This window comes from Eulemur rufifrons, chromosome 21, assembly GCF_041146395.1.
Source record: "Eulemur rufifrons isolate Redbay chromosome 21, OSU_ERuf_1, whole genome shotgun sequence".
Classification (NCBI taxonomy): Eukaryota; Metazoa; Chordata; class Mammalia; order Primates; family Lemuridae; genus Eulemur; species Eulemur rufifrons.
In genome coordinates, this window is record NC_091003.1 from 5,247,214 (window position 1) to 5,272,696 (window position 25,483).

At 62.7% G+C, this 25,483-nt stretch overlaps 2 protein-coding genes across 4 annotated transcripts in view; one reads left to right on the plus strand and one right to left on the minus strand.

Annotated features, from left to right (window-relative positions):
- The window catches only part of VPS37B (VPS37B subunit of ESCRT-I), a 30,705-nt gene extending 29,192 nt beyond the window's left edge, over positions 1 to 1,513 (plus strand). For both annotated transcript variants that reach the window (XM_069497340.1, XM_069497339.1), the window contains one exon: positions 41 to 1,513. The gene's annotated coding sequence lies outside the window, so the exon portion shown is untranslated. The remainder of the gene's footprint in view (positions 1 to 40) is intronic.
- On the minus strand, positions 1,511 to 25,483 carry HIP1R (huntingtin interacting protein 1 related). 2 transcript variants are annotated; one of them, XM_069497338.1, is made up of 32 exons: positions 25,286 to 25,483; positions 14,066 to 14,129; positions 13,616 to 13,758; positions 13,384 to 13,440; positions 12,374 to 12,454; positions 11,981 to 12,057; positions 11,566 to 11,627; positions 9,201 to 9,341; positions 8,586 to 8,643; positions 8,416 to 8,491; positions 8,170 to 8,310; positions 7,951 to 8,012; positions 7,678 to 7,750; positions 7,398 to 7,581; positions 7,202 to 7,290; positions 6,996 to 7,112; positions 6,810 to 6,911; positions 6,338 to 6,532; positions 5,246 to 5,393; positions 5,057 to 5,143; positions 4,593 to 4,700; positions 4,333 to 4,469; positions 4,117 to 4,227; positions 3,836 to 3,894; positions 3,601 to 3,631; positions 3,461 to 3,523; positions 3,134 to 3,234; positions 2,885 to 2,990; positions 2,651 to 2,774; positions 2,499 to 2,560; positions 2,191 to 2,394; positions 1,511 to 2,082 (listed from the first exon to the last, which is right to left on the minus strand). In XM_069497338.1, exons 1-32 carry the CDS (start codon positions 25,376 to 25,378, stop codon positions 2,035 to 2,037), a joined length of 3,204 nt encoding a protein of 1,067 aa, XP_069353439.1. In that variant the 5' UTR covers positions 25,379 to 25,483; the 3' UTR covers positions 1,511 to 2,034. The 2 variants fall into 2 exon arrangements, with proteins under 2 accessions (XP_069353439.1, XP_069353438.1); XM_069497337.1 differs by lacking the exons at positions 14,066 to 14,129; positions 25,286 to 25,483 and having other exon boundaries at positions 13,616 to 14,046.

Sequence of the window (25,483 nt, forward strand, 5' to 3'; positions counted from 1 at the left end):
CCTTTTGTAACAGTGTGTCTCATATTTTCTCTTTTCCCAGTGGCCGCTAGGAAGCTTTATAGCTGAATCCATCGCCCACCTCCAGTGAGGACTTGGACTGCACCGTGAGACCTGTGGTTTCTCGTCAGCTCTGCTTGTTAGGGCCTCCCCTCTGTGAGCAAAGGTACCAGGGAGGGTGGTGACTGATTCCAGGGTGAGTAGGAGGTGGAGGTGCCAAGGCCACACAAGGCTCCAGGTTTCTAGCCCAGCACTCCTGAGGTGGAGTCTCCAGTGTAAGGTTTGATCACTGAGGACTTAAAAATGCCAACTCAAATTTCCTTGGATCATTTAAGTACAGTCAGCTCATGGCAGCTTGCGCTGGTTTATATTTAGCAGAGAATCACTTGCTTTCGTGTTCTCGGCGGCTGTTGTGCCTTATGTGCGAGAACGAGGCGTGGGCTCCATCTCGGCAGCCTTACGTCAGTGACCAGCGTGTGCGGCACTTGCACGCACAGGGTCCCATCTGCCCAGCACAGGTGCCATCCAGGGTGACTTGCTCCTCTGACCTGCATTGTCCTTCTGTCCTATCAATGCTGGTGACCTGGGGGCAAGGCAGGGCTGCCCCAGCCTTCCCTCTGGCATACGCTCCTGGGGAAGTGGGTGCTGCAAGGCCAGCTGCGCTCTCAGGGACCGGGACGCTCTGCAAGTCCTCTAATAGAAAGGCTGTGTGTGGCCACGATGGTTGAGTCCAGACCAGCTAGAGTCAGGGTTCCCAGGAAGCTTAGGAATTGTCACAAATGTGTCATCTCAGACACACCGAGGGGTCAATAACCCGTGGGGGCCCTGGGGAGGCCGTGGGGTTCTTGTCTTGGGAATGGAGCTGGCCTGGGGGTGGTGGCTGACTCTGGGCCACCTGAGTGGAAGGAGGGCCCTGTGGCCCGTGAATTGCCCAGAGGTGGGGGGGGCACTTGGCAGCACTAGTGAGGTTCTCTGTGGCCCCACATGCTCTAGTGCTACCTGCAGAAGTTACGGGGTCCCCTACCCAGCACCCAGGCAGAGCCTCGTGAGGGGACCAGTGTGCCTCCCTGGAGAAATGAGCCAGGTGCAGCCCCTCTGGGGCATTGGTGACAACAGTCAAAGTGCATTTTATTGCCAACGGAACACTTCAACATGAGGACGTACTAACGAAGCTGCTATGCCCCTCCCAGACTGTGCCCCGGTATGCCCAGGGCTGGGGGTGGGAGGGCAGCGTGCTTGTCCAGCCTAGTGCTGGCTCTGCCCTCCCAGCCTGGTCCCCACCCCTGCAGCCACTCCCCTCGGGCTCAGGCGACACTTTCGTTCAAGTTGGACAGTGGCAAGCAAAGCCAGACCACCCTGATGGGTTTCTGGGCTTTTTCTGGCTGAGCTGGAGGACACAGGGCAGGGCCAGCCAGGCCAGGGAAAGGGAAACCAGGAAACGGAGGGTGGCTGCAGATCCCAGCCGGAGTGGAAGCCCAGCCTGGGCCGGGCTGCTTGCAGGTGGCGGGGGGGGGGGGGGGAGGGCACCTGCCACCTGCCTGCTTTGCTCCCCAGACAGCAGCCACTCCCAGCCTCCGACCTCCTTCCGAGGGGCTGGCAGCAGGGATGCTCTAGGGCCGGCCCAAGGAGGGGGCGGCACCCCTCCAGCCCCTCATCTGCTGAGGCCATGAGGGCCCTGTGGAATCGGCGGCCACAGACAGGAGGTCTTAGCAAGGCCTGAAGGCAGGGGCCCCTCCCGTAGCCCTGTTTCCCAGTGTGCTGACTATAAACTTTGAAGAAAAGCTCTAACTCAGAATATCAAAAATGTTCCATGTATTTCCTGAAGAGTTGTGGCTCAGGCCTCCTGGGTCCCGGCTGCTCTCCCAAGCTCCTTTTGCAGATAAATAGACTCGAATCCAGAAGAACCATCCGCACGACCCAGGCCCCATGAGGCGCAGTGAGGGCCAGGGGCCTTGAGGACACTGACTCAGCTGCAGCCCCTCGGCCACTGGAGGCCCAGGCCTGTCCACCAGCCGCCCTGCTGGACCCCTGGGGGGCCTAGTAGTTCACGAGTTGAGCCTGGTAGACGCTGTCCTTTTTGTCAAGCTGCAGGGGTCAAAGGTAGGTGACTCAGTGGATGTGGCCGAGGGCATGAGGCATAGCCTGGGCCACCACCCCATGGCACCCCCCCATCCCAGTGGTAATGCCTGGCACCTGGTGTTCCTGTCTGGGGACCACGCTGGGCTTCTGGGCCAGGGGTGGCTTCTTGGTGGTCACACTCCGAGGGGCGGCGCTGGGCTGCCCAGGCTCCTCGCTGGGTGTTGCCCCCGCCCCGGCCAGTGCGTAGTGCCGCTTCCGCAGCTCCCCAAGCCGCATGCGCTCGGCCTCCAGTGTCGTCTCTAGCTCTAGGACGCGCACCTGCAGCCCGGATGCCCCATCAGCACGGCCCACCTCCCCAAGGAGGACACCACCACCCGGGGCTCAGCCCAACACGGACGAGCTCCGCAGCCACGGGCGCCTACCTGAGTCTCCATCTCCTGCTTCTTGAGCTTGATGAGGGACAGGCCAGAGAAGTCCATGGCGTCTGTGGCCAGAGGGCACAGGGTAAGTGTCTGGGCACCACTGCCGCCCCTCCCTGGGAGCTGGCAGTGCCCTCAGACACCCGGGCACTCGCCTCTGTCTTCGATCTGCTCCTGGCCCGACTTGGTCGAGGCCACCACGGCAGCAGCCCTCTCGTTGACGGTGCGGGAGCATTCCTGCAGGCGGCTCAGGTGGGGGCTGTGCTTGTCGGCCTTTACCTGGGGGGATTGTCAGGGTGGGCCCCGGGCTTGTGAGCCACAGCCAGCAGTTAGGGACCCCCAGGCCCAGCGTGGAGCCCGGGTTGGCAGGTGCCAGCACACAGCCTTACCTTGGAGGCCGCCACCAGCTGGGCAGTGCTGGCCGCGATCTCGTGGGAGCAGACAATGAGCTCTTCGTACTTGCCCATGTGAAGCACCACCCTGTCAGCCGACTCCCTGGGGGGTGAGGCCGGTCAGGGGCAGGGTCTCCGACCCCATGGGCGGTGGGGCCACGCCCAGACCCTTAGCACCGCATGCCCTGCTGCCCCCCTATTGGCAGGAAGCAGACCCCTGCCCACCCCCCACCTGGGGTGACATACACCAGCTGTGTGGCTCCCCAGCCCACCGCCTTGGAGGCTGAGATGAGGCCTTCTGTCCAGCGTGAGTTCTTGGCGTAGAATTCCTGCTGCGTGGCTGCCCCCTAGTGGACACAGGCAGGATGGGCCAGTCAAGGACATCACGGGGGGAAAGGGTCCCTGCAGGCCCTTTTCCCCTCACCCCGGCCACAGGGCACATCCTTGCGTTAGGGGATGGGGGTGTCTCATCAACTACACACTTTAGGGGCCTCGTGCCCCTTTCAGGAATCTGCCCTTTGCTGGCTCAGCTATGTGGCCTGCCTGGGGCGTGGCTGTCAGACCACCGCTCACCCTGCCGCTCTCCACGATTTCCTTCTGCAGGCTGGTGGACGTCATCACCAGCAGCCGGATCGCCTGCCAGGACCAAGATGTTTGTCACTCTCGGCAGCCCTCCAGGTGGAGCCCGACCTGGGGCCACACCCCCCACTCACCTTCATCAAGTCCGTGCAGGAGTTAAGGATCCTGTGGGGAGAGAAGGGGAGAGACCAGCTGTTCCTCTGACGCAGGGCCCGTGACAGCACAGCAGGGCCCCCGCGGGCGAGGAAGGGCGTGTCTGCTCACTCCCAGGCCTTCCTCTGGGGCAGCAGTCAGGACCGCACTCCCTGAACAGGGGAGGGCCATGGGGAACCCACCCTGCTGTGGGCCAGAGAGCAGAAGGTGGCTCACCTCTCGTTCACTTCCAGCTTCACCCCCGAGCTGGCGTGGCGGGCCTGGTTCATCATGTCCTACAGCCAACGACAGAGCTGAGTGTGGGAGGGCGAGGTGGGAAGAAGGCCCCCCCTCCCCCAGCCTGTGGTCCTGGGGATCAGATCAAGGCAGGAGAGCCCGAGGTACCCTCCTACTCTCCCGGCTCTGACCACAGGGCCCTGGAAAACGCTTTCTGTCCCCTGCCTGCAGCCCCCAAGGCGCTGTGGGAACTGAGGAGTCCCCTGCACAACTCTACTCACCTCGATCCTTCGCACAGCATCTTCAATGGCTGCAGACGTGGCTGCCATCTCCTTGTCCACCATGGCCCCCAGCTCCTCCTGCCGCACATCCAGGCTCTTGGGCTTCAGCTCCTGGGGAAGGCAGGAGTCAGACTTGGGTGGGCTCGATCCCACCAAGCCACAGGGCTCTGTGGGGGGTGTGGTTCCTGCCCAGCCCCCTGTGGTCTTGCACCTCACCTGGCCCAGCCGAAGGATGCCCTGCAGAGGGGCCCGCAACAGGCCCGGCTGTGCCCGCCGCAGAGCCTGCTGGTCCTGCAGCTGCCCCACGAGCTCCAGCGCCCGGGCTCCGTACTCCCTGCACGTGTCGATCAGGCCTGAGCAGCAAGAAAGCCCCCCATGATGCTGCTGCACACAGGCCCCCTTCCCAGGCTGTCGTGAAGACCCCAGGGGAGACAAGCCGGTGAGGTGGCTGACCCTGCTGCCCAGGCTCCACTTACAGTCAGCAAGGTCAGTGGGGGCCAGGTGGGAGGTGGCACTGCCATTGACGATGGTATCCGCAGCCAGGTGGGAAAACCGGGTCAGGGCTGCCACCAGGGCAGAGGCATCTGTGCGGGAGGACAGACATGAGATGCTAGCACAGGGCCATCATCACCCGCAGCCTGCCCTGTCTCATCCTCCCAGCAAACCCCGGACAAGGACGAGGAAAGGAGGGCTTGGTGAGACGGTGTGGCCCAAGGTCAAGCCGCCCCAAGGCTGCAGGAACCAAGCTGGGTTCTGTGTGGCCCCAGCCTGTTTGCCCACGAGGCCGGCTGGGCTCCTGGCGGGAGGGGAGGAGCCTCTGCTGCGCTGCCCGAAGAGGTTCCTGGGGTGCAGAAAACCTCCTCAAAAGGGACAAGGCAGCCACCATGGCTGGACCCAGGTTCTAGCCCACCAGCCTGCTGCCCTGCTACCCGCAACTCACCTGCCAAGGAGAGGAGGTACTGGGCGTGGCCCTCCTCCAGGGCGCTCACGGAGTCCAGGGCAGCCTGAGCCCTGCTCACCAGGTAGTCTGCAAGCACAGGGAGAAGCTGAGGCCCCGGCCGCTGCTTCTGTGTTGGGGACGTGAAGGAGGCGTTTGCGGGTGAGGGCGAGTGGTGGCCCCCGCACGTACCTGGAGAGCTGGTGCAGCGCAGGTGGAGGGGGTCATCCAGCTTGCTCACGGCGTCCTGCAGGATGGCCTCGGCCTCGGCCGCGGCGCCCCTCAGCACTGCAAACTGCTCGTCCAGCAGCTTCTGCCGCAGCCCCTGTTCCTGCAACTCCTGGCGGGAGTGGGGACAGGCAGCTCAGAGAATGCACCCCCAGTCGGGCCCAGCTGAGACCCTCACGGTGGAGACGTCCGAAGAGGGGCCTCACTCCATCCCCCCAAGGCTGAGCTGCTGCCTCTCAAGAGCGGGGTGAACAGCTGAGTAATGAAAAGAGAACCCCAGTGATCTAAACAGACATTTCTCCAAAGATGCATCCCTGGCCCGGGAGCAGGTGAGGGGCGCACACTAGCCCTTAGGGAAATGCGAATCGAGACCCTTCACACCCCCTGGGACGGCTAAAATAAAAGCACAGTACTAAGTGGTGACAAGGATGTAGATAAATTGTAACTCCCATGCGTTGCTGGTGGGAATGTAAAAATGGTGTAGCTACTTTGGAAAAAAGCCTGGTAGTTCCTCAACATGTTAACTATCCAGCTACCACGTGACCCCCACATGCTAGGTATCTACTCGAGAAAGGAAAGGGCTGGTCCCAAGGTAGTGAGTTATCTCACTTGATTGTTCACAGTTACAGAGCCAACTCCCTGTTCTCCTACTTCCCCTCCTCACTACTCTACCTGACTAGTCTTAAAAATAAGAAACAAAAGCGTCTGCACAGAAACCTGCACACAAACGCTCACAGCAGCCAAAACATGGAAACTACAGTGATCTACCATAAACTTGGCCCTGAGAAAGGAGTACTGACACACGCCACGCAACAGGTGAACCTTGAAAACACGATGCCAAGTGAAAGCAGTCACCAAAGGCCACGTGGTGTATGATTCCATTTACACAAAATACAACAGGCCATAGACAGATTGGGGGTTGCCAGGATGGGATTAACTGGTTCCTGGGTCAGGAGTTTGAGTGCTGAGAACGTTCTGGCAGCACGAGAGGGATGCCCGACCCTGACCACACTACCATGCGCCCAGACTGCAGTGGCACTGCCGGGGGTCTCGTACCTTCTCTGCCAGCCGCGCCTGGAGCTCGCCCCGCTCGCGGGAGCCGCGCTGCTGCTCCTGGCTCAGCGCCGCCTCCCTCTCGCGCACCAGGCTCTGGGCCGCCAGCAGGTCGGCCTCGCGCTGCTGCACGGCCCCACGCAGCGTGTCCTTCTCTGCGCGCAGCACCTCCAGCTGCGAGCTCAGCTCCGACCCGCTCTGTGGACACGAGCACATGAGCAGGGGCCCCCTTCTTTCCAGACCAGGGGGCGGGGTGACTGACTACCCCTCATGGGCCTTGGAGCTGCTTCCCGAGGGCCCAGGCGAGGTCCTGTCTCCTACACAGCCCCTGGGACAGGGTCAGGGGGGCACCCTGGCACCACTGAGGGCCCCCTGAACCCAGTGGCATCTAGGCATGGCCCATTCATAGAGAAGAGGACCTGACTCTGTCCCACCTGCCTCCGGGACACCCCCAGCCCCCGGAAGCCAACAGCACCTGCTCTGTGTGGCTCAGGACCTCCTGCACGCGGGCCAGCTCCCCGGCCTTGGCCTCCAGCTCCCTCTTGAGCTTCTCCAGCTGGTCGCTCTGCTCCTCCAGCTGGGACAGGACAGCGGGTCACTGGGGCAGTGGGCTGGGCTACCCGGGGTCAGCCCTGTGCGTGCTTGTGTGCACATGACGTACCTTTAGCTCGGACTCCCGCTTCACCTGCTCCATCTGGAAGGCCAGCTGCTCCTTCACCCGTGCCACCTCCTCCTGGCTCTGCTGCGTCACCGTCAGCTGCTTGGCTGTGTCTGCATTCTGCAAGAGCAGGGGACAGGCTCACACTCTGCCACTGTCCCCAGCTGGCTCTGCTTGGGACCCGCGCCACCCCGCCCGCGTGGGCCCACCTTCCGGAGCAGCTCCGCGTGCGTGCTGATGAGCTCGCCATGCTTCTCCTTCAGCTTGTTGTAGCGCGCCTCCGTGGCGCTGGCCTTCCCTGCGGGCAAGAGGAGAGGGGGTGACGCTCGGGCCGGGCCGGCAGGGACTGGGGTCAGCCCCACGCGCTCTCACGGAGACCGGCGCCCTCGACCCCACCCCACGCACTCTCGGCCTCCTCGCGCAGGCTCTGGCTCCGCTCGCCCTCCAGCTGCGCAGCCCTCAGCTGGGCCAGCTCGTGGCGGAGCTGCTCGTTGTCCACCAGGGCCTTCTGTTTCTGCTTCCGCTGCTCCTCCAGCTCGGCCTCCAGCGCGTTCACCTGGCCCTTCAGCTGCGCGATGTAGCGCTGGGCCTGCGGGGGGGGGGGGCGGCACGGCGTGGGCAGGCGTGGGGCCCTGCCGGCCCTGCGGGGTGCAGCCCGCCCTTCACTCCCCTCCACCCCCCTCACCTCCAGCTTGATCTTCTCCAGCTCGCTGCGGAGCATCTCCGCCTCCCTCTTCAGGTTCTCGATCTGGAGATCCCTGGGGACAGAGGTCCTGGGGTTCAAGTTCAGTCAACCAGAAAAATCGAACTTCTGTCTTCTCCTTGGCGGCCACTTGGGATTTGGGCACCTCAGGAGCTCACGTTCCCCACCCGGCCTTTCTAGACAGATGCATCCGGAGCACGGCTCAGGGAGGCCGTTTCCAACCCCTGCAGCCCAGGCGGCCCCCCAGGCCCTCACCTGTCGTCCTTCAAGGAGCCATTGGGGGGTCCAAACGTCTGATCAAAGAGGTCAGCCACCACCTGCCACAGCAAAGCACGGTGACCCCCACACCCCACTCACCTGTGCCCTCCAGGTGGGGGGCAAGGGGAGGCTTAGTCACCCCGACACTCCTTGGCCTCGTGCTGCAGCTGGAGGCCCTGGCAGGGGACGCGGGGGAGGCAGGCCGGGGGTGCTCACCGCTGGCTCTCCGGCAGGGGGCCCGGTGCTGATCTCGATGAGGTTCTCCGGCTCCTCGTCCTCCGGGGTCTCCTCCGGGATCACCACCACAGGCTTGATGTGCTCGGCCAGGGCGGAGGCCCGTAGGAAGTTGGGGGGTCCCTGTAGGGGCAGTGGTGGGAGCCACTTAGCCACTTCCGAGGAAGCCCATGCAGGGCCCAGCCAGGACCCCGAGGGCAAGGGCAGCCCTGGGGAGGGCGCAGGTACCTCGGGCAGCCGGGGGATCTGGATGAGCCGCTTGAAGTAGAGCATGTCGGAGGCTCTTCGGAAGAAGTTCCTGAGGCTGCGGGCAGGGTGGGACAGAGGGAACGTCACAGAGCAGCCACAGAGCCTCTTCCCAGCCATGCCTCAGCCCTGCCCTCCCCCGGGGCTGGCACCTGTGAAACTGCTCGTGGAACCGGTCCCTGTGGCCTTGCAGGGTGTCTGCCGGGAGACCTGGGGGCGAGGGGTGCACGAGTTTAACGGCTGCGCGGCTCACATCCCCTCCCCCTGTTCCTCCACACGCTGGAAACCGTCAGATTCGAGCTCCCTGGTGACCTGGCCAGTCCTGTCCCACACCCACAAGGGGGGATGAGATCTCTGGGCCATGAGTGGACGGGACGGCGCTGCGGCCACGTCAGGCCTAACCTGCCCCCGCCGCGGCGCCACACGCGGCTGCCCTGGGCTGGTGCCGAAGCAGCTCACAGCCCAGGCCAGTGGTTCTCAAAGGGTGGGCGCGGGCCGAGACCCCTTCAGAGGGTTTTTGCTCCCACGGCCCTGTGCAGCGGGGGGGAGACACTCGGGAGCAGGTGTCCACAGAGAGTCTACACCACTCTTCTCACTGCATCTTTTCTGTTTTGGAAAACAGTGATTTTTCATAAAACGTATGTTATGTTAATGGGTAATGAGATTATGCTATTTTTAAATCAATAAGTATCTTCATAGTTTTTCCATTTTCTTTTGCGACAGCAAATGACTGTGTGAGCCGCATGGGAGCCTGGCCAGTGACTCACAGGAATGCAGCTTGAACAGGAGCTTCACCGTGTAGTGGTACAGGTGGCTGCAGTCCTGGGTGACCTGGATGAGCGGGGCCAGGCGGCACTGACCCGAGGACATCTGGGACACGGCGATGGCTGTGTTGAGCTGCCGAAACACTGAGCAGAAGGGGAGCGGGAGAGAGAGGGCGCGAGCCTGTGGGAGCCGGAGACGCAGGCCGGGCGGCCCACCCCATGCCAGGGCCCCGCCATGCGCACGGCCACCCTGCCAGGGCAGCTTGAAGATGAGGTGACGGCTCAGGCTGAAAGCAGGGCCTCCAGGACGGGGCCCCATGAGCTGGTGGCCGCCCCAGACTGTGACCAGATGCCCCACGAACCAGGTCAAGGGTGACACCAAGGTCCGGGCAAACGAGCCCCAGCTCAGCTGGGCAAGGGTTTCCAGAGAACGCTGCCAGGGTGGGCCGGGACGAGGCGCCCGAATGACAGGGCTGTGGACAGCCCGTGCCCTGGGCCTCAAACCTGCTCCGACTCGCACAGAGGGACGCAGGCTGAGGACCGAGCAGCCCTAGTGCCTCCTTTCAGATATGGGAACAGGCCGGCCTTCTCCAAAGTCACACAGCAGTGGGGTCAGGACAGCTCTGCAAACCCCAAGTGACCCCGAAGCCTCACTTGCACCCGGGGCCAGTCTCCCCTGGAACCTGACAATCGGGCCTTGTATCGGAACTACCAAGTAGGAGGGACAAAGGACAAACATGAGGCTGCCTCCGCCTTGGCTGGCAGCTTCTCTGGGGCAGAGAGAGGAGCAGCAGGGCGGGCAGCCGGCCACAGGGAAAGCGGCCAGGGCTGCCCCACTCGGGACAGCCCCAAGCTCAGGTCCTGCTCCTGCCTTGCCTGGGAGGGGCCGTTTGCAAACCTCTGCAGCAACAGGCGCGCACCCGGGAGGGAAGGGGCGAGAAGGAAGAGGCAAAGCGCCATCTCTCACTTTTTTTTTCTTTTTTGAGACAGGGTCTCACTCTGTGGCCTAGAGGTGCAATCACAGCTCACTGCGGCCTCGAGCTCCTGGGCTCCAGCCTCAGCCTGAGTGGCTGGGATTACAGGCAGGCACCACATGCCTTGCTAATTATTTTTAATTTTTTTGTCCAGATGGGGTCTTGCTATGTTGCCCAGGCTGCCCTGGCTCTTTAAATAAATTTCTAATTACTAGTGTCGTACTAAGTACGTTTTCTTCGTGCAAAATTAAAACCCATGTAAAGTCCTGCTTTGGGTTTGAAACATGTATGTACATACTGTTCTGCAATCTGCTTTATTTTACACAGCAGAACGTTTCTAGATCTTTCCCAGCTACAGCAGACTCAGATGCATCTCTCTTAACCGTCGCCTTCTGTTCCCTGCTACACACGGGCACCGAGATGCAGCCTTCTCCACCAAGGGGCGTTTAGGGCATTTCTGGGTTTTGCTGTTACAGACCTTGAGGCAGGGACCCCCTGTGCCCGCCGCTGTGCCCTTCCTTGTGTGTCATCGAAGCACCAGTGTTGCCGGGGCGGGAACACACCTGCGGGTCTTCTGCACTCCCCCGCAGGGACGCTGCCTGCCCACACCGGCCTCCTCCCATGCCAAGGGCAGCACAGGGCAGGGGCTTGGGGGACCTGGCTCCTGCCTGGTGGCCTCTGTGCTACGAGAGGCTCAGCCTCAGCACATCTCTGCCAGGACGCAGAACCTGGCACCTGGGGCCACACCCCTGGTCCATCGGAACCGCTGCGCGGCAGGCTCACCCGGCCAGAGGCCAGACCCCGGGACTCAGGAGCCTTCCCCAAACTCCTTAAAAAAGCATTTGCTGCTTGCCCTCCAGTGGAGAGCTCTGAGTCACCCGCAAGCTGTTTTGAAGCTGCCACCTAGAACAATCACCCCTCCAGCCGGCGGGGGCCCTCTGGGATTTCCTGTCCGGCTGCTGGGCTCCCAGGACCGGAAGTCTGACATGACCCAGAAGCTTTTTAGAACAGAAAATGGGCACGAGGAGCCAAACCAACTCTCCGGGGGGCTGCACAGGTGTCCTGAGCCGGGGTGGGAACCCGAAGGGGCGGCTCAGCGCTTGTCCACACCCCATGTCCCCCCTGTCCTGGGGCCACCAGAGCGATGCTCACTGGGCAGGAGGGCAGCTGAGCCCCCACCCTGCACGTGCCCTCTGGGGCCTGGCGGCCTGGGGGCGGGGAGGCCTCTGCTGTGCTTTGGAGGCGCCAGGAGGCCCCATCGGCTCTCCCTGCACGGGCAGGTGCCTTTGAGGATGTTAAGCTGGTCTGGTCACTAGTGTCTTCTTCCTCCTTGTCCCAACTCTGGGCACTCAGTGGTGCCCTCAGACCCCAGTACCTCCTCTTTGGACACTCACCTGATTCAGAAAGCTTCAGCTCACAGTCCATGTAATCAAACATCTCCACGGTGAGCTGGAAGCTGCGGAAGAGAGGGGCGAGGGGTGAGGGGGCGAGGGGTGAGGGGGAGAGAGAGGTGAGGGGGAGGGAGAGGTGAGGGGGAGGGAGGGGGAGGGAGGGGGAGGGAGGGCCCACTGGCCTGGGCCAGGACCCCTGGGAGGGGACAGGGACATAGCTGTCGACACCAGCTCTGGCCAACCTGCCTTTGCAAAGGACGGGTCTCCAGGCAAATAACCCCATCCCTTGACCGTCAGCCTCTTCCCTGGGAGCCTGAGCTTGGACACTGCTGCCCGGGTGTGAAATAGGGTAGAGCCCAGCAGGGAAACTGAGGGAAAGGGGCGGACACCAAGCCACTCGGGGTGCAGAGCCACTCACATGTTGTTGACGTCGGAGCCAGCCGCCTTCTCCAACACCTCATCTGTCACCTCCAGGCTCGCGGGGAACTGGGGGTGCTGCGGAGACAACCCCATTCAGCTGCAGCTGTGCGGGTGGCCTCACGCTGGGCCCTGCCCCCTGCTCCTGGGGCCTGGGAGGAGGGACGCGCCCGGCCAGGGCAGGGGGAGGCTGGCCCCACGTCCACGGGAACACCCGAGGAGTTCTAGGAGCTTCCTCACGTCCCAGCCTCCTCATCTCCCCATTGGTCATGGTTAGGACAGGAAGGTGAGTGGACAGACCCATGGACAGGACAGGTTCCACCCTCGATGTCCCCAGACGTCACAGAGGGAAAAGCCCCGGGTCCCTCAGCCCCACAGCACCCGAGGAAAGCACCTTGAGGTGGAAGGAGATCTTGGTCAGCAGCAGCTTGGTGTAGACGTTCACCAGCTGTCCGTACCGGTCGTGCAGATGCCCCTGTGGGAAGAGCCAGGGTAGGGGCCCCTCCTGTGGACACGCCGAGAGCCGCCCCCCAGCCCCAGTCACCTCTTCGTCCACCAACGTCCCCTCCAGCCTGCACCGACCGCCCTCTTTGTCTCTAGCTTTTCCCTTCATCTTTCTCCTTGTCGTTCTTGCCAAGGAAACCCTTGTGAGAAGAGAGCTCTTTGTGCAGGGCACCGGGCCAGTTCCGAGCAGGGACACTTTATTAAAGTGCTGGTGCACGGCCTGCCCACGTCCTCCTCCACCGCGGGCCCTCGGCCACGCTGGCTGGGCCTCCTCTGCACCGTGGCATGGTCGCCTCACTCAGAGGACACGGGTCAGCCTCCCTGTGGGTCCCTACCCAGGGCCACCCTGCTCCTGTGCCCCAGTGGACAAGCACCCTGGCCCCGTCCCACCCAGGGCGCCTCTAACTCCCGAGGGTCGTGCAGCGGATCCAGCCACGGGCACCCTGAGCCCTACTGTGTCTAAGAACCCTCCGGCAAGTCTGCTGAAAATGCGGATTTCCAGACCCAATTCGAAAGCAGCCGGTCTGGGGGAGCCGGGAGCTGCACCCCTGCCAGGGCTCTGACCCCCACTGCACCGCCAGCTCGGGCTCTGGTGTCGCCAACCTTCCCAGCGCGGGGGGACTAAAGGGCCTGGGGGTTTCTGCAGCTGGAGGCCCGAGAGCTGTGCGTGCGGAGTGTCCCGTGCTTTCCACACAGCGAGGCCGCAGCACCCAGCACCGCCACCGTCTCGCCCACGGCTGCCCCAAACCCTCCACCCTGGCTTCCGCTCCCAGAGGGAGAGGAGGAAAACCCGGCCCCCCACAGGGAGCTGCCATCACCAGCCCCCAAGCTCACGAGGCCCCAAATGCCCAGCAGCCTGGCCTGGACGCCCAGGAGGAGGCGTCCTCGCCCCGCACCTACCCACAGGTCTCCGACCTCGCGGATGTTGCTCCGGTACCGCTGGCAGTCGTGCAGCACCTGCGGCGTGGGGGGAGGGATGAGGGACCAGGGACCTCGCAGGAGGGGGCCCAGGGAGGTGGGAGGGTTGAGGCAGAGGGCAGGGCCGACCCAGCGCCACGGGGACAGACACAGGGACAGGCCTGCGCGCTTGCACTGGACGCTATTCCGAGTTCCCGCCCTCTGTGCCACTCACGTTGGGGTGCCCGTCCCGCAGGACCTTGTGCAGGACGTGGCAGAACTTCCAGCTGAGGATGGAGCTGCTGGGCAGCGGCAGCCCGATGGCGTAGGACCAGAAGGTGAAGGCCCCCTTCTCGTGGTGCGTGCCCAGAATGATGCCTGCGGGGGTCAAGGCCAAGTGCGGGAGGCAGAGACGCAAGCACAGGGCAGCTGGCGCTTGGCCAAAGGGCACAGGGGTCGGGGCAAGACACAGGGCATGGTTGTGTCCCAGGACTCTAACTGGGCCGACGGTGGCATTTCCGTGGTGAGTCTCAGTTGGGAAAGGGGTGAGCCACATGGGGGGCCTGGCAGGGTGCAGGCCGCAGAGGATACTCCCCACCCGGCTCAGGGCCGGGACCTCCAGACCCTGGCACAGGGGCCCCACCCGATGCCCACCCCGGCCCGGCGGAGCAGGCGGGAAGGATACGCCGCGCGTGCTTCTCCTTCACGGGGGCCTCCTGGCTGTTGATGGCTTTGCTGATGCTGATGGCCTGTGCGGGGCAAAGGAGGCAGCGTTCAGGACCCCCGGGCCGTCCCAGGGAGAGACCACCCCAAAGGGGAAAAGGGCGACACAGAACAGGATTCTGCCGTGGCTAATGCGGGCGTGGTGATGGGGGAAGGGAGGAATCCCCCCACCTAAGCAGACCGAGCCCCTGAAGACCCTCCCTCTACGTGCCCTGTGCAGCTAGGACCACAGCCACCACCCCACCCAAAGCCACCGGGGCACCTGAGGTATAACGACGGAAGCCGGGCTATGGCCTCAGGGACCCCTCTCTCTGAAACCACACGAGTAGCCCTCCCGGGAGATGAGGTCCCCGGCCCCAGGCGTGGCCAACGTGGCCTCCTCTGCCTGTCCCCCCGCTGGAAGTCACCGGACCCGAGCCCTCACTTGTGCTCCATGAGGGATGCGTGTCCTCCCCACTCTCCCACAGGCGGGGTCTGGGCCGTGTCGCGGCTGACGGGGGCCACACAGCACTCCCAGGAAACCAGGGTGAGCCCAGGCCCTGCCCGACTGTCCTGACTCAGCTCCTGCCCCCACCAACGAGGAGGCGACTGTGGCCCGCCCGGGGCGGGGAGGAAGGAGGGGGTCTGCCTGGCACACCTGCCGTCGTCGCCCGAGACCTGAACGAGCGCCAACCTCACGCTCGACCAAGGGCAGAACCTTGGTGTCGGGAGACCCTCCCCCACCTCCACCTGCTGCAGTCTCACCTCCCCGGCCCAAAGCCTCCCTCCCAAGAAGGCTTCTCAGAGGGGGCCGTGTGCTTGAGGAGGGCTCACGGCACCTACAGTCACTGCTACCTGGCCCTGGGCGCCTGTGGGTGTGTTGTCCTCCACCTGGGGAGGCCTCGTGAGCCTCCGTCCACCCACGACGGGTCGGTGGACTGAGAAGGGCCAGGGGCCGCGGGGGGGGGACAGGGCCCTGGGCAGACACAGACACCGAGACGAGGCAGGCGGCCCCAGGACAGCCTTGCCGGGGCAGGGGGCAGGACCAGGGGTCAGGGGTCAGGGGTCAGGGGCCAGGGGGCAGGACTAGGAGGCAGGGCAGGGGGCAGGACCAGGAGGCGGGGCAGGGGGCAGGGGGCAGGGGCAGGGGGCAGGGGGCAGGGGGCAGGGGGCAGGACCAGGAGGCAGGGCAGGGGGCAGGGGCGGGGGCGGGGACAGGGCAGGGGGCAGCACTGTGTTCTCCTGTCTCTCCCTCAGAGGCCACCACGCTCTCCCGCTCTGGCCCCTGAACAGCAGTGACCGCCCTGCAGGCACAGAGGTGACTGCACCGTTTACAGTCTATTATGAGATTTCCTCTGGGAGAAAGGGCAGCCGGGCAGCCCGGCCCTTCCTGGTCAGGCCTCAGGCTGGAGTCGGGGGCCGGCCGGGCAGGCTGGGCGGCCCCTTCGTGCAAGGCCCCTGCAGTCCCCTGCGGCCACGCCGAGCCCCAGCAGTCGGGAGGGTCCCGGCAGGCCCAACGCTGGGGGCTGCCTGGTCTCTCGACCCTGTCGCTGCCACGCGTCCCCCAGGCCTCGGCTCCCCCCTCCCTTCCGTGAACTGCGAGAGACAAGAACGAGCTGCTGTGTGCGCGTCACGGCCCACCGCCAGAGTGGCCATGGTGAGGACGAGGATGGTGAGGATCGGCCACTGCACCAACTGAGCACTCACCACCTGCCAGGCTCAGCAACGTGCTTCCCGTAACAGCCCAAGGAAGTGGTTACACCACTCTCTTGGTGAGGAAACTGAGGCACAGAGGGCTGGGGATCTTGTCTGCACAACTAACGGGCAAAGCCAGGGTTCAAGGCCAAGCCTGCCAGACTCCAGGCCTGCATCCTCAGCGACTCTGCACGGCTCCCGGCTCCTGCGTGGCGAGGGGCTCCCGGGGCGGGGATTGGGGCCGATCCCTCCCCCAGCTCCACCCCGCTGCCAGGCAAGCCGCTGCCAGCTCACACGCCAGGTGTGTCCTGTCTCGGAGGGCTGTAACTTCATCCCGACTGCCCTGACACCCGAGCTGCCACCTGGCCCGGAAGATTCCTGGCCAGCAGGGTGGAGCTGGAGCTACCCAGGCAGGCTGAGGCGGCTGCAGACAGAGGCGGGGGCTCGCTCCTGACTCAAGGAGACCCCCGGGAGGGGCCGAGACAGGGCTCCTTCCCTCCTCCCTGCGCCAAGAATGACCACGTGAGGCCAAGGTGACGTCACTGCCACGGGCTTCCGTGGGCCCAGGCGTCCCCTAGCGTCCTCTCGCCCCGCCCCCCACAGCCACCTGTTTAAACCTGCACCTCCCCAGATTTATGGTTCTCTCCGGCCCGTCACCCTCTGACGGCGCTTCCTCATTTGTCACCGTATTTGGCCCGTGTTTAGTTCTGCCCGGGGGCGCTGCCGAAACCCCAGCCCCTCAAAGGTCCTGGTACACACACAACTTTCACAGCAGGGAGGGGCGGCCCCGGGGCACGGCGTGTCGGCCCCACTCGGGCACGAGGCACAGTCCACTGCGCACAGGGCCCTGGCGATGCCTGTGCTGGTGGCGGGGACTGGCCGTCCGGGCGGGGCTCGGGCCGGCTCCCAGGAACACAGCCCCGTTGTGTGCAGGGCGGGCAGCTGTGCGCACCGGGCTCGGGTGCCGCACAAGGAGGCTCAGTGCTCACACAGTGGGCGTCTGTGGACACCCGAGGGCCGTGTCACTCCTCCCGGGCAGCGGCAGCCAAGCCTCGTCCCAGGAGAGGCCTCTCCGGCCTGCCCTGTCGGACCTCCCTGGAGGAAGCGGCTCCTGGGACGTGGGGCCGGGCCCAGCAGTGACGCTCACAGGGCACTTTTGACACAGCTCTGGGGTTTACAGCCCCGAGGCAGCTCTCACTGTTCTGGGTCCCCAGGTGCTCAGCACGTCACCCTCACACCAGCCCCACGGGGCAGACGAGGTGGTCCCTTTGAGGCAGCCCCAGCAGCTCGGACACAGGCAAATTTAACCCCTCGAGGCCGGTGGTGGATCGCCCGCCATTCAGGGAAACCACAGGAGACACTCGAGGGACCTGGGAAGGAGCTGGAGGGTCTGCAGAGACCACTGCACTCCCCCAGTCTGGACAAATCCACCGAGTCCACAGCCACACGCGGGGGCCACCTGCACACTCTCCCCCAGGCAGCACCTTAGCCGGCCGGGTGGCGGGTGGGGACGAAGCTCGGGGTGCCCACAGAGGGCCGGGGGACGGGAGCTCCGCGTGCTCTGGACACACATTCGGCACCGCGGGCACCGCCAGGCTCACAGAACACATCATCTGCCACCAGGCAGGCAAACGGGTCTCAACGCCCGACGGTGACGTCATCTTCACCAGCTGAACCACACGCCGCGCTGTGTGTCTCCTCGGTCCTCGCGACCGGCCCTGGAGCAGGCAAATGAGGCCGCGGAGGCTTGGAGAGGCCTCACTCGCCGCAGGTCATGAATAATGGAAACCTCGGCTGCGCCTGCTGAGCACAGGATCCTCTGGCAGCCCCGGCCTCGGTGCGGCGGGAAACCATGCTGCGGCCCAGCAGCTGCCCCAGGCCCGCCACTCCCGCGAGACTGACCTTGGCCTGGGGGGAGGGGGGGGGCCCTGGGCCGCCATGGGTTTCGGCGGGTGGACGGAGAAGTGCATCAGTGCGACAGCCTTCTCGTCCCGCCACAGGAACCCACTTCCCAAGGGCCGGCTGACACTCAGGGAGGACCTGGCCTGCCTCCAAATCGGAGGCAGATCCCGCCCGGGGATCGTTCAGACCCTGGGAACAAAGGCCTAGCGCAGGGGCCGAGTGGCCCCGCTGTAGCCTGAGCCCCATCCCTCAGGGGCGACGGTGTCTGCCTCGGGGCGCGGCCTGCGAGGAGACTCTTACAGGGACCTCGGCCCAGGGGAGCCCAGTCCTCAGGATACACTGGCCCAGCCTCCAGGAACAATCAACCCGTCCTTGTTTGTCTGACAGAAACCCAGCCTGGTGCCATAGCCGCCCCAGAGTCAAGGCTGGGACAATCCCAGGACCAGGCCAGACGGGGCCCCCTGGCTCCGGAGAGGCCCAGAGCTGCCAACGGCACTTGTCCCTGGACCAGGACTCACAGGGGACACCCCAACAAACACCTTCGTGAGGGCTGTTTCAGGATGGGGAGGCCGGGGTGAGGCGGGTGACACTCCCGAGGGGCCCGGGCCCAGGCCTGACTCCAGATGGAAACAGACACTGTGAGTGCAGCCAGGTGACAGAGCCGGCAGGCCCGGGCCACCCTCGGGCCCGGCACCAACAGGCAGCACCCTGCGGCCCGGCAGGGAGAAGCCAGGAGGTGCTGGAGGAGTTGCGTTTGTTCACAATTTACACTCTGTTCCCCCCGTGTCCCCATAAGCACATCTCCCTCCCGCTGCATCTCCAGGGCCCCCGGGGGAGGGCACACACTCAGGGGACAAGAGCTCTCACATGAGCACGGACAGCTTCAAGGCGCTAAGTGTCTCTTTCCGCAGCTAATAATTTAACCACTAGAGTTAAACAGTAAAAGTAACTATAAAACAACTTCTATTTTTAAAATCAACCCTGAAATGCATCAGACCGAAGGCTGCTGGTGCCGTTATCGCGACGCCCAGCAGCCGCCCTTGGCAGGGCCGAGAACGCTCGGCGCCAGGGCACAGGCGCTGGCAGAGCGCGGCTCGTTCTGCTTCAGCGTCTCCAAAGAGCTGTCTGAAGGACAGAGCTCCTATTCAAACGCCCGTGCCCCCCAGAGGCCACTGCCGAGAGGGAACACAGGCTTTCTGTGGCTGTGGGGCCGGGACGTGGCCACACGCACAGCGGTGGGGGCCCTGCTCCAGGCTGACAGGAAGTCAGGGGAGCGATTCAACAGGCGTCCGCGTCACTCGCACCCGTCCTGCCTGGTCCCGGCTTCTGCATCATTCCACCATTTAGGAAACTTCTGGAGGACGTTGCGAGAGCCCGGGAGTGACTCCTTCCCTGAGATGCTGGCCATGAGGTCGCAGCTGCTGCCACCCCTGCCCCGGGCTTCGTGGGTGACACACGGGGGTAGGAAGACTGGCCCTGTGTCACGCCTACACGGTGCCGGCTCTGAAAGGGACAGGCAGGTGGCCCATGCAGTCTCGTTCCCTGCACCCGGGTGACATCACTCCACAAACCTGTCTGCCTCACAAGCCAGGGGGCTGAGTCACTCTTGGGCAGACGAACTTATTGCAATTTGGGGACTGTGTTTATCTTAGCGAGAGAAAAAACAATCCCGCCCGGACGACACTTTTCTCCGTGGGCTCCGTCATTCCCCAGAGCAGATGCCGGGGCCTTTCAGGCCTCACCCAGAGGGAGACCCGCCGGCCTCCAGGCACCCATTCTCCCAGCCACCCTCACTGAGTGGCCCTGGCCAGGCACACAGCCCGCCGGGATCTCAGAGCACAGAGACGGTGGGGTCCAACAGCCGCGCAGGGAGGTCAGCGGGGAGGCGAGGCGAGGCCACCTCCTCCCCTGAGCCTGCTCCAAACACAAGCCCACCCCACATCTGCCCACCGCCATGGGCTCTGCTGGGCCACCGCAGTGTGTCGGTGACACAGGGAACGGTGTGAATAACGCCATTAGGGCTGGAAGCACAGTGGGGCTCGGCAGGAGGTGGCTGCTGGCTGCGCAGACGCCCCAGTCGGCCTGAAACACGAAGTTACCAAGTGCAGGAGCACGGGTGTCACCAACGGCGTAGCCGCTGGCAACGGCGCCTTCTCCTCCTGGCTATCTCAGGATAGCCGTCCCTCAGCCAAGCAGGCCCAGACCCGACTCCAGAGGCTTCCAGATGCCACAATCCAGTGGCTGATGAGTTTCCCTCACGGCTCGAATCAGCTGGGACACTGGCCTCGGGGCCAGGTCAGGGACGGGGCCTCGTCTACGCGGTTCCTCCCCACTCAGAAAGGCAGGCAGTTCTGCTGGGAAGTCCTACGCTGGCTTCGTCCCACGTGTCCCGGGGGCTGTCCGACCCCCCCAGTACCCTCCCAGGGCACGATGTCGCAGAGGCAGGGCTCCTGCCCTGGGGAGCATGTGGAACGTGAGCACCTGAGGGCTCGTTCTGGCAGGGCTGTCCCCCACCTTCCTGAGTCCCCCTGTCCCCACGCAGATCTGCTGCTCGCCCCGACAGCCCAGCTCCCCAGGTCCTCGCACACAGGCGGCCCAGCGACGCGCACAGGGCAGAAGCCCAATCTGCTCTTCCGCACTCAGGACACGCCGGGCCCCCTGAACTCCGGAAACCCCCACAGCGTCTCCGAGAGGTGGCGCCGTCACTGCCCCCACCTTGCAGATGAGGAAACGGAGGCACAGAGCAGGCAAGTGACAGCCGGGGCTGAACCCAGAGCCTTGCTCTTCACTGCCACACATGCCACCGCACACACGCCACAGCTCACATGTCTCGACCCCTCAGAGGGGACAGAGATGATCTGTGCCTTCCCAGAGCGCCCCCCAACACATACACGGTAAACAGCCCTGCTGAGTGTGTCATGGGCTGATGCATGCTGGGAAGCCCCGTCCCACCACTACCTGGACAAGAAGCCACCGCTGGAACGGCTGGCTCTGCCAGGGAGGTGACGGGCAGGCAGGCTCAAGGGGGCCTGGCAGCCCGGGAAGGCACCACTCAACACCTGCTTCACCCGGCCGGGCTGGGCCGCGGCAGTGGGCAGGAGCTGGTTCTCTCTCTCCTTTGAGCAAGGAGCCCTGGCTTGCCTCTGTCCCTCCAGCGTGCCCGGTGCCAGGTGCCACGCCTGCACACGCGGACACAGGGGAGAGGCCAGACCCACTCCTGCCCTCAGGACAGTGGCGACAGAGGGTGAGCTGGCTGTCTGCTGCACGGTGTAGGTCTCTTCCCAAACTCTGGTAACCTTTCGTTACCGTAAACATTTACGGGAGGCCCAGGAAGGGGCTGGCGACCTGGCATGACGCAGTCTTCCCGGGACACACCGCAGAGGCACGGCGGGCGCTCACGTCTGCCCGGCTCTTCAGAGGCAGCTCGGCCGGGCGGTGACGGCAGATCAGGGCAGAGGGACCCGCGAGTGCGAATACGGCGTCTGAAGGCATCCCACGTATTTGGGAACCGCTCTCAAACCAGAAACTCAGGGGACGTCCCAAACACCTCTCTGTACCCTGTCTGGGGAACTTAAAAAAAATACACCAATGCCTGACTCTAATCCAGACCCAATCGCTCCGAATCTCCGACACCTGGACGCTGCCACGTTTGACAAGCCCCCAGGTGATTCTAACACCCGCACCACCCAGCACAGCAGCCACCGGTCACTCGTCACTCGGAGAGGGGGCGAGTCTGAACTGAGACGAGCTGGGAGTGCCCAACACACCGGATTTCCAAGATTTAGAAGAATAGAAAATATCCCCATGATAAACAAGTTTTACAGTGATTACATGTTGAAAGTGTTGTATTTTGGATACACCGGGTTACACACAACATACAATTATAACTAACTTCACCTGTTTCTGTCGACTTTTCTAGTGGGCGCCAGACGCCCTAACGTGACACCGTGGCCCATCTCCTGTTCTGCCGGCAGCGCTGTTGTTGTCAATAAATGTTAATCTTTACAGGATTTTGGTTCCACAGGGACTGGCTGAGGGCACAAGTCACAGACCCGGACAGTCGGACCTGTGAACTGCTCCGCAGGCCGACCCCTCCACAGTCCCTGTCACAGGGCCTCGCACCCGGGCAGCTTTCTGTCTGTGGGTGACGCCCACCCACGGGGAGGGGGGAGCAGGTGGGCTCGGTCAACTCGTGCTGTAGCATTAACAGTTTCTCTCATCCTAACCTGACAGGAAGCTTCTGCGTTCTATCGCCACATCCTGCAGGGGAAACTGAGGCCCAGAGAAGCACACGGGCTCACAGAAAGGGAAAAGCCAGGCCGGGCAACTGGCATTTCCAAAACTCCAACCTGCCGAGCCCTCATCCGAGATACGCTTCAAACGTGGCCCTCTCTGGGGGGAGTTCTGAGAGCCTGCTCGGATTTGGAAACTGCGTGGCGGGGGTGGGCAGGGAGAAAGACGGCTACCGACTGTCCGCCGAGCCCCTACCGCGTGCGGCACCGTGCTTCACACTGCACCCACCGTATGAGTTAGCTCCCTGTGGCTGCTGTGACAGATCGCCATAAACTCAGTGGCTTCAAACAACACAAACTCATCACCTCACAGTTCTGGAGGTCAGAAGTCTGAAATGGGTCTTATGCAGCTAAAAGCAAGGTGTCAGAAAGGCTGAATTTCTTTCTGGAGCCCGTAGGGGAGAATCCGTTCCCCCGCCTGTTTCAGGTGGCAGGGGACACCCACACTCCTCGGCTAGTGGCTCCGTCCTGCATCTTCACAGCCAGCAGTGGTCGGTGGAGACTTTCCTACATTCCATCACTCTGATCTCTCCGGCCTCCTGCACCCACCGTTAAAGACCCTCGTGACTACACAGGGCTCACCTGGTAACCAGGATAATTGCCCCAGCTCAAGGCCGGCGGACGAACACCCCACGCTTCCCTTACCAAGTGAGATCACATTCACAGTTCCGGGAACTACGGCGTGGACACCTTGGCAGGACCATTCACGCGGCACCACGCCTCGGAACAGCCCTATTCGGTGGCTGGAATTATCCCTATTTTTATAGACAAGGAAACAGATTTAGGAGTTAAGCAACTCACCCAGGAACACAGGCTAGAACTCAGGGCCACCTGCCTACAGGTGCATTCCATGATATCACACCGTCTTTTTAAAGGCACAGGCAATGTTCAGGTTCAGAACACAGCATACTATATTCTGTAGTTTTCTGTATTCAGAATACAACAGCAACAACAAGCTGGTAATATTTTGTCACTTCCAGTTTGAAAAAGGGTTTTTTATCACCAAAGGGACTAAAGTCTTGGGGAAGAAAAGAACACACTAGTTTTCTGGACTCTACCCTGGGATTGCACGAGGGCTGTACGGAAAGCACCCAGCCACTGTTAATGCACCCAGAACAGGTCCGTGGCTGGGTACTTTGCGGACAGCCATGGTGCACACACTCACACCACAAACCAGCCCCCAGAGGGAAACGTGGCTGCCCTCCCTTAGCTGACCCCGGAGACCTTCGCAAAGGTGCGTCCTATCAAGAAAGCTCCCGGGGAAGCCTTTCTCCTCCTCCTGACCCAGGAGCCTGGGAGAGGAAAGACGAGGCTGGTGCACGGCGCTGGGGTCCATGTCGGGACAGGCGGTGGACCCCAAAAGGAGGCTGGGTCCCTGGATTGGATGTGCTATTTTCTGTCTCAAGACTTGCAAACAGCAACCTCAGCTCTCCAGGTCCTTTCTACCACGGGGCCTGGCTGGCAGCTCATGGGATATTTCTGGGAACGATCTAATTAAATATTAACCACGCACAAAAGCTCATTCTTACATCTCTCGGTAAGTCACTGTGAAGACAACTGAATCCAAACTCCATCTTTCCAGAAAAAGGGGCCCTGGAACGGGTTAGTGCTATGAGATTCACCCATTACACAGTTATTAATTACCCATTACAAAGCACTCCTCTCAGCCCCCGAGAAAAAACCCAAAAAGCAAAACAAAACAATCCACCTTCTTGTGTACCAAACCAACCACCGAAGTGTGTGGTCCTAGATCAAAGATGCTCTTTGACAGACAGAAAGGTTGCCCTTGACTTCTTATCCATTTAAGATAAACATCAATGAACTTGGCCCTTTAAATTCTATCTCCTCTATGTAGCAATCAGGCCTCTTTACCTACATCTCCTCAAAAGCATAGGAAAAAATCTAAAAATCAGAGAATGAACAAAGTTTTCAACAACACCCAAATTCTCTCTGCCCATTAAGGTTTTCTCCCTGTGCTTCTGCAAGTTTCTGGCACAATTATGTGTTAATGACTCTAAGTTAAATGCCACACTTGTTTTTCTGACGGGCTATCCAGGCTGAACCAGATGATGATGATGACAAGGATCACAAGGATAAATTGACAATTTGCAGCCAGGCTGGTTCCAGCACTTGGCATTCACGAAGCCTTGCTGTTTTGAGGTTTTATTATTGCTTTCATTGTCAATCACAAACACAAGGGTTAGAAGGTCTCCCTGTGTGTTCTCTCATTTCAAAATGAAATCTCTTGTAGATTGCATGTGCTTACTTGATTTGAAAGCAACCGCAGAAGTCCCTGCAAGGACAAGCGGGCAGGAACTTGCTAATGCCAGCCCCAAATGCAAATATCACCAGCCTGCTTCAGACAAGGGTTGAAGGGTTCCTCTGGCTTCCTTTAATTCTAAAGTAAAAATTTTCAACCATTTCAGTCTCGGTTGACCTATTTTGGCAAATAAACAGGTATGTCCCCCACCCCCGCCCGTCCCCCAGGTGGAAGAACACCTCCAAGTTTGTAAAATAAAAAGGAACAGGAAGCCAGAAACACAGCAAAGCCTCCATGGTGCGTCCTGGGCACAAACACATGCACAAATGCACACCCGCGCCATTATTCAATTTTTAAAACCACCTTCCCAGGATAGCAGCATCTGGAAGAGATGCAGGCGCGTGGGAAGCGCAGGAAGGGAGCCCCAGGAAGTTTCTGTCTGTCAGGCGCCGGTATTTAATGAGGGGGTGTGAACCTATTTATTCGTGGGCCAGCGCTCGGGCGAACAAGTCTGGCGACATACGTGAAACTTTTCACCCCGCAGATAATAAGACATTGTGCGGCCCTGGAAAACAGCTCACGAGAAAAGGAAGCGGGGATTTTCCTTTAAGGAAAAGCACTGCACCCCCGGTGGGGGCATCGGCGTCCAGGGCCGGGAGAAGGTGGCAGCAGCCCAGGAGGGGCCGCCCAGCCGGGCGGGGAGACCCAGGGGGCCGCGCTGGCCCCGGCGCACCTGGGCCCCGGGCACACCTTGACCCCGGGCACAACCTGAGCCCCGACCCCACCGCCGCTCCCTGGCCCCCTGCTGGCCCCAGCTCCCCGGCCCCGGCGCTTCTGGGCCCGGGCACCCGGCCGGAACGCGGCTTCCGGTTCACCTGTGCGCCGCCGCTCGGGCCGCGGAGGCCGGCGGGGGGCGGCCGGGAGCCCCCGAGGACCAGGTGGCCGCAGGCCGGGCCCCGGCGCCGCCCCCCGCCCCCGCCCCGGCCTGGCAGCTCCCGGCCCCCGAGGGACGCGCGAGGGGACAAGGGACCCAGGCCCGCCGCCGCCCGCTCGCCTGGGTCTTGTCGAACTGCTCGCGCTCGGCCTCCAGGCTGTGGCCCGGCCTGCGGCTCAGCACCCGCGCCGGCACGTTCTTGATGCTGTTCATCCTGCCGCCGCCGCCCCGCTCCGCGCAGGTGAGCGCCACTGAGCGCCAGCCGGCAGCCGCCCGAGCCTAGGCGCCGCGAGGACGCCGCGCCTCGCCCGCCGCCCG